The sequence below is a fragment of the Hipposideros armiger genome, unplaced genomic scaffold (genome assembly GCF_001890085.2).
Source record: "Hipposideros armiger isolate ML-2016 unplaced genomic scaffold, ASM189008v1 scaffold_619, whole genome shotgun sequence".
Lineage (NCBI taxonomy): Eukaryota > Metazoa > Chordata > Mammalia > Chiroptera > Hipposideridae > Hipposideros > Hipposideros armiger.
In genome coordinates this window covers 1,095,621-1,105,906 of record NW_017731969.1, presented here as the reverse complement: position 1 = coordinate 1,105,906, position 10,286 = coordinate 1,095,621, and the positions used below count along the sequence as shown (strand labels likewise).

The window sequence follows — 10,286 nt, the reverse complement described above, 5'->3', positions numbered from 1 at the left end:
GCAGCCAAGCCTTCATCACAGATCTCAGGCCCAGTCAGATTGGGGTGAGAGGACAGTGGCCTAGAGACACTGGCTAGAAGCATGTGTCTGGAATCATTGGGGTCCCATGGAAAGCCATAAAGAACTCACTGGCACTGCTGGCCTCCCCAGATGCCCGTGTCCACGGACACACTCACACCTGTGCTAACTGGGAGCCACCCAAAGCCAAGCCCGTCTCGTGCTCCTGAGACACGGTCCCATCTCCTGGGGCTGCTGCCTCCGGGTGCCCGTTTCTCTCTCCTTCTTCTATCAGGATCGCTCGTGTCACCTGCAAAGGAAGGACTGAAAGGTAAAGGTGAGACCCGCAGTGCGCGCCTCGCGCACAGCAGAGCACAGAGCACACGGTTAAGCGGGAGACCGGCCTCTGCTGCAGGGAGGGTGGAGAAAGCGCAGAGAGGCCACATCGCCGGCCTCAGCCTCGCTGGCTAAGGGAGCCACTAGCGGCACTTGGGGGGCAGCCTTCGGCCACGACGAGCCTTCTTCCCGCGGGCCGACTTAAAGCCGGTGGGCGGCTGCCCCTTGGCCTCCCCGGCCTTGGCGCGGGCCCCGACACCTGCACGCCCTTTCTTCTTCTTGTCACCCGCCGCCTCGTCCTTGGCGTTCTTTTCCGGAGTGATGCCCCGCCCTCCGCGGCCTCGGCCTCCCCGTCGGGTGTTGCGGGACCCCGAGGGGGCGCCGGCCTGACCCAGGACCTTGGAAGCCGTGCGGGCGCGCTTGGCCCGGGGCTTCCGGGACGCCCGGTCCTCGGGCTCTGACTCCTCACTCTCCGTGTCCTCGGATGCCTCTTCTGAGCCTCCGTCCGAGGCCCCCTCCGACTCCTCCTCCGACTCCCTGTTCTCCCGCGCAGCCAGGAGCGCCAGGACCTCCCGCAGGCTACCCTTGGCGTACTTGAACTTCCCGCCTTCCCAGGCCTCTTCCTTCTCTTCCTTCATCATCTCAGCCGTGTCCTGGGCAGCCAGGAGTGCCACTAGCTCCAGGAGGCCCACCTCGTCGTCTTCTTCATTGCCCCAGCCCCCGAAGAGGCCACGCGGAGCCTTCTTCCCCTTGGAGGGTGTCTCCGGCTCGGCCAAGGTAGACATACATTCCAGAAGGTTCCCGTCGTCCTTGGCCTTCCTCAGGACCATGGCGTCCACTTGGCGGCCTGCCTCCTCCACCTTCACGCGGGGTCCGGAGGTGTCCTTGGACATGACGGACAAGACCTCGGGAAGTACGTCTTTTTTGTCTTTCTTATCGCTCCAGCCCAGCGACTCGATCACAGAAGCGATTTTCAACATCTCCTCCCGGGCAGAGGGATCCGAGGGGTCTGTATATGCCACAATGGCCACAAACTCGGGATTCCCCACCCCCTCTTGTTCTTGGTCCCCGTTTTCTGGCGACTCGCTTTCGGAAGCGTCGCTGTCCATCGGCTCCTCGTCTCTCACGGCAAGTAGGGCCACCAAGTCGGGGACCCCGCTCCGGTCTTCTTCGATGTTCAGGCTGATCGGCTCAGCCCCAAGAGGTTCTTTGTCCCTCTCCTTCCTCTTGGCTTTGTCCGTCACTGTCACCAGGGCCAAGAACTCACGGGGACCGTCTTCTTCATCATCTGCGTCGCCCTGGAGGGACCACTTCTTCACGAGCTCCTTGGCGGCGACTTGGAGTGTGGCGTACAGTGCTCTCTGGTCGTCGTCCCCGCTCAGGTCCCCCTCATCGAGCTCCTCTATCACGATGCCCAGGCTGTCATCTGAGGAGTCCTCGGACTCGCGCCGGGCCGAGGTGCACGGCCGCCCTCCTCGGCCTCTCTTCTTGCCCTTCTGGGTAAACCTGTTGCCTCTGGCTCTGCTTCTGCGACCCCGACGGCCCCTCCTAGCCTTGCTGGCTGGGCCATGAGGGCAGCCAGTCTCCCTGGCCGCTGGCTCCGACCCCTGGGCCTCAGTCTCCGAGGTGGGAGGGGTGGGCGTGTCCCTGGGCACCCTGGGCACCTCAGCCTGCCTGGGCCTTTCATCCAGCAGCAAGCGTTTCATCTGCCTCAGGACTCTTGTGTCCTCGGCGCGGTCCTTACACAGAACCCTCCAGACGCCGTCCTTGCCTGGGATCTCCCTGGGGATGGAGGAGTGATCAATGTCCTCCACGAACTCTACCAGGGCAGCCTTGGCTTTCTCGTCCCTCATGATTCTCGTGTTCCTCACCCTGAATGTGCCCACGGGCAGGAAGGCAGGCTGCAAGACGGCTTCGATGGCTGCCTGCTCCAGGCCCTCGGGGATGTCAGTGACCAGCAGGGCCCTGTGCACGTCCACGTCCAACCCCCTGCACCAGTCCCGCAAAAGGCTCATGGCCATGGTGCTCAGCCCGCTGGCGCTGATCACAAGGCAGGAGGGAGCCCGAGGCTGACGCGGGCTACAGTGCCCTATGCAAATCCCACCCTGGAACAGCGCCACAGGGCTTGGAGTTCAAGTTCAGGTGAATGTGGAGGGGCTGAGGACTCCGGGATGGGGGAAGGGGGACTCCCGCAGCGTTTGGCCGGCTGACGCAGTGGCCTTTCCCGAGGTCCCCACCCCAGGACTGTCCGACAATCCGCAGGGGGCTTACGTGTCTGGCCCAGGGATGTAGCGGGCCCCGCCGCTCCGCCCTTTGTCCCTGGCCTGAGTGACGCGACGCAGGGCCAGGTGCAGGGGAGGGCTGCGCTGTGGCACCTGGAGCGGCGGAGGGAGGGAAGCCGCCGGGGGCCGGGCTCCGGTGGCGTCTGGGCTCACACCCTAGGCTCCAATCTCAGCAGTTCCGCTGCAACGCGGCTACTGGGTCCTGCGCCTGCGCACATGGGCTCGCCTCCTCCCGGAGCTGGGCCCGGTCTCCATGGCAACACGGCCGGCTGGAGTTGGGGGCGGGGGGCTTGGGGTGGGGGTGGGTCTGGGCAGCAGCTCTTAACCCACTGGATGAAAGGAGGATGTGGGTATTGTTGGTAGTATCATCTTCAGTGATGAGCCCAAAAGAGGCCAAATTCACAGTGGGGGAGGAGGTAGAGACCTAAATCAAGGGGCTCTAGTCTCGCAAGATGGGACCAGGACTCACTCTTGGGTTTAGAGTTTACGGGTATCACTCAGTGGAAACAGGCTTCAGTAACTGTACACAGGCCTCATTTGTGAGATGCAGGCACCATTCAGGGTGCACAGACCTCACCACCAGGTGCAGGCCTCATTCAATGAAATCAGGCCTATGTTCCCGTGTTCACCAGGATGCACGTGCAATTAATCCTGTGCTTTGGTATATGGTTTGTATAGGTGTGTGGTCATCAGTGAGGTCGGACATGACTTCTGCAAGAAAGCGTTTCCCTTGACTGGGTCCATCGATTGGGGCATGGGACATACCTTCCTTTGTCCTGGGCCCCACTCTCTGAAAGTCAGGCGCTGTGGCCCAGCTGTTGGGTTTCTGTCTCTATCGCCTACCCCTGTGTGTGACTCCGGGAAGGTTCCTGAGCGTCTCTAAGCCTCAGTGTTCACCTCTGTGAAATGGCGATAACTATTAACCCTACCTACCTCATTGGGTCTTTATGGGGATTAAAGGGGGTCATCCATGAAAATACTTGAAAGACAGGTTGGCTCATGGTGCGCCATAAAATGTGGCTATGGGAAGTATTTATTGAGGACTTATCATTATGTAAGCATTTGCTAAATAAATAAATAAATAAATAAAACACAGTGGGTTTTTTTAATGCAGGAAGCGAGTTTAATTGCAAGGTTACCATGACAACCAGGCCTATAGCAAACCAAACCGCTTACTCACTCTCCTACCAACCCCCCCCTGCAGCTCTGATTTCCCTGCTTTTCTCTTCTGCTTTTACCCTCCTGATCCCCAAATGGATGTTACCCTTCTCTCTAGAGCAGAAAGATAATGCTTTCCCCAAGTGCAAGCCACATGCGCAACATTAAATTGCTAGGGGCCACCTTCGATAAATAAACAGAAACAGGAAATGAATTTTAAGAATAGATTTTATTTATTTCTGAATGGACAAAATATTATCATTTGCACTTGTCATTAATATAAAACAATTATTAATGAGATATTGACCTTCTCTTTTTCATAATAAGTCCCTTTGGAGCAGCCACATTCAAGGGCTCAACAACCACACATGGCATTGGGAATTTATTCTGAGGAATTCGTTAGGGATGTGTGTGTGTGTGTGTGTGTGTGTGTGTGTGTGTGTGTGTGTGTGTGTGGCGCGTAGCACAGGTGTATTCCTCCCTGTGTTATTTATAACCCTGAAAGATTGGGAAACCCAATAACAGAGGAACAGAAAGCTGGCACATGGGTGAGGTGCTTATGAAAATAAGATTCATATACCATATAATTCACCCATTTAAAGTGTGCACTTCAGTGGCTTCGGTATATTCACAGAGTGGTGCAACCATCACCACAATCAATTTTAAGACATTTTCATCACTCCAAAAAGAAACCCCGCATCCTTTAGCCCTCACCCTCCAACTCTTCCCCCAGCTTCTGGCAACCACCAGTTTACTTTCTATCTCTATGAATTTGCCTGTTCTGGACGTTTCATAGAAATGGAATCATACGATACATGGTGAGTTTGTGTCTGGTTTCTTTCACTGAGCATGGTTTCAAGGTTCATCCGTGTTGCAGTGCTCTATTCCTTTATGGCTGAATAATATTCCATTGCAGGAATACACCACATTTTGTTTATCCATTCACCAGTGAATGGACATTTGGGTTGTTTCCATATTTTGGCTATTGTGAGTAATGCTGCTGTGAACATTCATGTCCAAGTTTCTATGTGGACATATCTTTTTGTTTCTCGTGGGAGATACTTAAGAGTGGAACTGTTGGGTCACATGGTAACCCTGTGTAAGCATTTGAACCGAAGGGGCACTTTTTATAAGAGTTGGTTCAGAGCAGGGCCTTTTTCTACTTCCTCAGAAAGTTGCTATGATGGTAACTGGCAGCCACTAACCAGGCAAGTCACTTCATCTCTCCCTGCCTCAGTGTCTCCACTTTATCATGAGGTGCTGAGGACCCAGGAGGTAGCATGTGTGGGTGTTGGAACGATGCCCAGCCCTGAGTGTTACTGGGATAAAGGGTTCATTCTCACAAGGGGACAGGATAGCATGACACACTGGGCTGCATGCAGACTATGGGGGGGACACCCCAGGAGAGCACCTGGTACCCACAGGTTCAGGAGCAAGTCCCTCTCCCAGAAGTGTATTTCAGGAGCTCCTATTGGGATAAGTTTGACCTCCTGGAGGGTGGTTTGTAACATAATCCGGGCACCATTGGGCATTCTGGGGATGCCCGGTGTGTGGGACGCCCAGGAACTGTCAGGAACTGTGAGTTGGTCCACATCTTACATGACCCTGGGAAACCCCACCAGGCCTTCACATCTGTGAAAAAAAAATCAGTTTACAATGATCTGAGCTCAGAACCTAACTCTGCTTTACATGCAAACATAAAGCGTCTTTTTAAAACGTGATTTTAATTGATACTGACTATGCCACCTTTTATTTTAGGGCCCGACCATACTTCCAGCACAATTCCACTTCTTTTAGGCCCACATTTATTCATGAAAAGCAGGTATGATGATCTGTCTTCTTGTTCATTTCCTGGCTGCTCTGTCCTCTGGTGGGGTGGGGGTTGGGAGCATAGTGGGTGGGGACGGGGCACAGTGGGTGGGGATGTGGTCCCAGAAGCTGAGTAAAAAATTAGAGACTCAGAAACTTCCAGAAGAAGGAAGCATCCAAGAAGTTGAGGGCTCCTGTGACATTGCAGAAGCTCCAGTGCAGAGGATCAGGGACCCCCTAAGGATCCTCAAAGACATGTTAGGGGGCCCATGAGATCAAACACATTTTCATAAGATATCAAGACATTATTTGCCTTTTTCACTCTCACAAGTGTTCAGTGGAATTTTTCAGAGACTACGTGGCACACAATACCGCAGATGACCGATTGCAGAAGCAGGTACCAGGATCCAACCATCTTCTGTTGAGTCAGACGCGAAAGAGATTTGCAAGAAACATAAAGCAATGCCACTCTTCGCAATTTGTTTTTGTTTCAGAAAATATAGCTATTTATATATGTTATTTTCATGGATGTGTAACATATTTTTGTCATTGGTATTTTTTAAAAGGAGTTCATAAATACATACTTTTAATTTCTTGGTTGAAATTCCTAGTACTGTAAACATCGACCGATTGAATTGAACAAAAGCTCCTTGCGGTCCTTGATTTTTTTTTTTTTTTTTGTAGCTAAGCCACCCTGCCTCCTGTTGGCAGCTCAGCTGCAGCTCAGCAGCAGCTCAGCTCAGACCGTGAATTGAACCAGCGACCCTGCGGCTCAGAGCTCACACTCTTGAGCCAGCTCTTAAACAACTGAGCCACTCGGCCGGCCCCTTGATCATTTTTAATAATCTGAGAGGTCCAAGACCAAATAGTTTGAGAACTGTCTATTTAGAGATTACAACACAATGTTCCCTGGGGCCCTCAAATAAGAAAAAGATTATTGGGAGGGAGGGGTCCTCCAGCGTGTTACAAATGAACCATGGGAGTTAAGTGCACTGCTGGGTTGTCTCTGCGTGGAGTCACCAAGCTGGAGGCCTGGGCCTAGTCCAGAGATGTGTGTCGGGGAGCCGCCATCAAATTACCAGAGTGGGGACGACCTCCCAGAGCAGGTTGGAGAGCAGGTTCCTCCCTCCAACTAGGAATGGGGTGGATGCCCTGGACTATGCCAGCACCTCTTTCCGGTTCCCCCCAGGCCTGCCCCCATCCAGCCTCCTCCCAGGGCTCAGTCCCACTCCAGCCCTTCCAATTCATCCTCCACAAGACATCACAAACTTGACCTTGCCTCTCCCTTACCCCAAACCTTTCTGTGGGCAGACTCCTCCCCATGGCCTCCTAGGCTTTGCATGCTGCGGCCCCCCGTGTATCTTTCCAGCTTAAAGCTCCCTCTTCGATGTTAAGCTTTACTCAGAAGAGATTCCTATGTTCCTCCCCAACGCCCAACTGCGCTGTGAAGCCCTGGAGGGCAGGGCTGGACTGTCTCAGTCATCTCTGGGTCTCTAGCTAGGTGGGAGCAGATCCTGGGGGAATTTGCGTGTGGAAGGAAGAAAGAAAAGAGGGCAGGGAGAAAGGAAGGAAGGGAGAGAGAGACAGAGAGTCTCTACAATTTAATCCTCTGGTTCCGTCTTTTTCCCCTGAGTTGTGTCTCCCTGTGCCCACCAGAGGGCGCGCTGACCCAGCAAATCCCTGTTGCGGCGCCTCAGCCTGCTCTACCTACAAAAAGGAATTATGATGACGAGAATGATTGACATCAATAACTGCTACTCAACACCCGGCTGGTCTGGCCCTGGCCGGTGTAGGAGCTGACCGAGATCCTGTGTTTAAAAGGAAGGAAATGTCCCCGGGAGAGAGGTTCAGTCCAGCTCTTGAGTTGTCCCTCTCTCACTAGTAACCTGGCCTGGCACTGTCCCGGTCAGCACCTGCTGTCCCAAGGGCTAAAGCTCCCGTGTCATGTCAGTGTCCATGTGGTGACTTGTGCATTGGTCCTCTCTGCTCCTCTCAATGTTTTCCCTCAATAGCAACCTCCACTGGACACCCCTCCAAGCCTTCTTATCCTGGGGCTGTGTGTATCTGTGTCCCAATTCTGGTCCTCAGGAAGTGACCAGCCCATTATGCCAAGAGGGTCCTCCCTGCAGGTCTTGAGGAAGGCAGAGAGGCCCGTGCATCTCCTCACAGCACGACTGGATTGTCTGAGCCCTATTTTGGGACGCCTAGGTGTGGAAACAGACTTGGGAGCTGCTTGGAGGTGGGCCCCTTGGGCTGCAGGGACCTCTCTGGCACAGAGACAAGTTTACCGTGCATGGAGTCAGGGTGGGCCTGGGACTGGGGAGGAAGTCCCATCCCCCCTGGGGCCCTAATGGCTTCTTGGCCCTGGCCCTGGGCTGAGTGGCCTCCAGAGATGCCTGGGCTGGGGAGGGCCCCACATGTAACTTCTCTAACTTCTCCCATAGCAGTTTGAGCCCCTCTCCTTGTGCACTTGTGTCACCTGGGATCCTTTAGTAAAGTGAACTACTAAGTATTCCGACCTGGTCTCTCTTGTGCTCTGGACAGTGGGGGTGAGGAGTGTCCGAGGTTGGGCAACAGACGCCCCACCTGTCATGGCTGACTTTCATCCAGAGCACCCTGGCACTACTCTGTCACTGATTGACACCCAGTGTCCTTTCTGCTTCCCAGTGCCCCTAGTGTCCCCACCCAGCCCTCCGTTCCTACCCGTAGGATCATCTCACCCAGCCCAGTCCTGGAAGGCCCAGAACAGGGGTGTTTTTGCAATTTGCAGTCTAAGAAGCCCCAGAGTCAAGGCTGATAGTCCACCTGGGAAAAAGTAACTGCAGACTGTCATTTTCCAAAGCATTTGAGATCTTGCTTCCCAGCAATTCTCATCAGTTTGGCTCGAGTAAACTCTTATAAAGGTTCTCTATGGTTTTGCACATTCTTGCATTGACAAGATAGTGGCTGATTGTTGCTGGAGACGATGGGGGTGGAGAAGAGGGGAGTAATTTGGTTCCAGGAGCTGTTATGGTTGAGTGTAGGTAGACCCAGGTCCTCTCCCAGCAGGCTTCGTCTCCAGTTACTCTGTGTTTGCCTGGCTCCAATCTTACTCCTCTGCCCTGTTTGTCCCTCCCTGCCTAACAGCTCTAATGAGCCACTGTTTAGTGCCTAGCCAAATCAGAGGTGATCTACCGCCAGCTATTTCAGAGGAGATGGTTATTTTTTTTTAATTTTATGTTCACAATTCTATAATACCAGTCACACATTTCAAAATCATGTATTAAGAGTCAGACTAGGGCCGGCCGAGTGGCTCAGTTGGTTAAGAGCTCGCTCAAGAGTTTGGGCTCTGAGCAACAGTGGTTCGATGCCCGGCCTGAGCTGAGCTGCTGCTAAGCTACCAATAGGTAGCAGGATGGCTCAGCTAAAATAAATAAATAAATAAATAAATAAATAAATATAAAATAAAATAAAATAAGAGACTACTCAGTTTTACACTGACAGAAATCACCTCTAAACAATATATTGGTAATAATGTATACCAATTATACATACATACATACATCAATAAAAATAAATAAATAAAATAAAATAAGAAAATCATAAGAAAGAGAAAAAATACATATTAAAAAAATAAAGGGCTGGCAGAGTGGCTCAGTTGATTAAGAGCTCGCTCAACAGTGTGAGCTCTGAGCAACAGCGGTTCGAGTCCTGGCTGAGCTGCCGCTGAGCTGCCAACTGGTGGCAGGATGGCTCAGCTAAAAAATAAAATAAAAAATAAAATAAGCCCACCTGGGTGCCTGGTCCCTCCTATGGTGCAGATTTCAGCCAGCCTTTCCCTGATGGCTGGGTCCTGAGAATACTGGTTTAAATATTTTTAATATTCCACCTCCAGCCTTCTTGTCCAAAAGAAGCAGAATTAGTAGAAGAGGCCAGTCCCCTTCCCAACAATTACCTGGGCAGAGAAATCTAATTGGATATGGGTTTCCCCATCTCCAGGGCATACACACTGATGCTTTGGTACACAACTAATTAATTGAGAGGTCTGAAATTGAGTGGGTGCCAGAGGTGGGGAACAAAGAAACATTTTTGTTTTATTCCAGTCACTGTGCCTATAGGGAACATCTAGGATCTCCCTTTCCCACCCCTCAATGATATCTAGGGCCCAGCTCAATCACACTTGGTGAGGGAATAAAAAGTCTATCCATTCTGTTTAAAGCTCTGTCCTCCTTTCTTCTCCTTCTTCAGCTCTGGCCCTGGGACTTGCAGCTGGCAGAGGCACATCCTCGTTTCCTTCTCCCCGCTTCTTTCTGGGTCTTGCTCCTGGTCGTTTTGGACGGGGAGGAAGAAGGTGCAGACAGACACATCTCTGATTTGACTGGTCAATGTCATGATCTTGGCTTGGTTTTGTGGCTTCTACAGCCATCACTCACTCCAACCGGGCCTCCAGTTGCCAATGGCCTCATGAAGTACAGGTGTGGATTCTTTGGTGGAGGGTGGGGGTGGGGGTGATGAGAGATGAAGGGAAAAATAAAAAAACAAGCTAACAGACAGAATGACAGATTATCCATCCTCTAGGATAATCAACTTAACCCTTGGCTCTTAAGGTACAAAATTAACACAGCATATCCTCTAGGAACTAGAATAGGTCACCCTAAAAAGCTTGTATTCGGGCCGGCCGAGTGGTGCGATGGTTAAGAACTCGCTTGGGATGCCAGAGGGCCC

General features: G+C 52.4%; 1 protein-coding gene across 1 annotated transcript; it reads right to left on the bottom strand.

Annotated features, from left to right (window-relative positions):
* Positions 1–300: 300 nt before the first annotated feature.
* Positions 301–2,611, bottom strand: PNMA8B (PNMA family member 8B). Its single transcript, XM_019625194.1, has one exon. The coding sequence runs from the start codon at positions 2,352–2,354 to the stop codon at positions 477–479; it is 1,878 nt and encodes a 625-aa protein (XP_019480739.1). The 5' UTR covers positions 2,355–2,611; the 3' UTR covers positions 301–476.
* Positions 2,612–10,286: the final 7,675 nt, after the last annotated feature.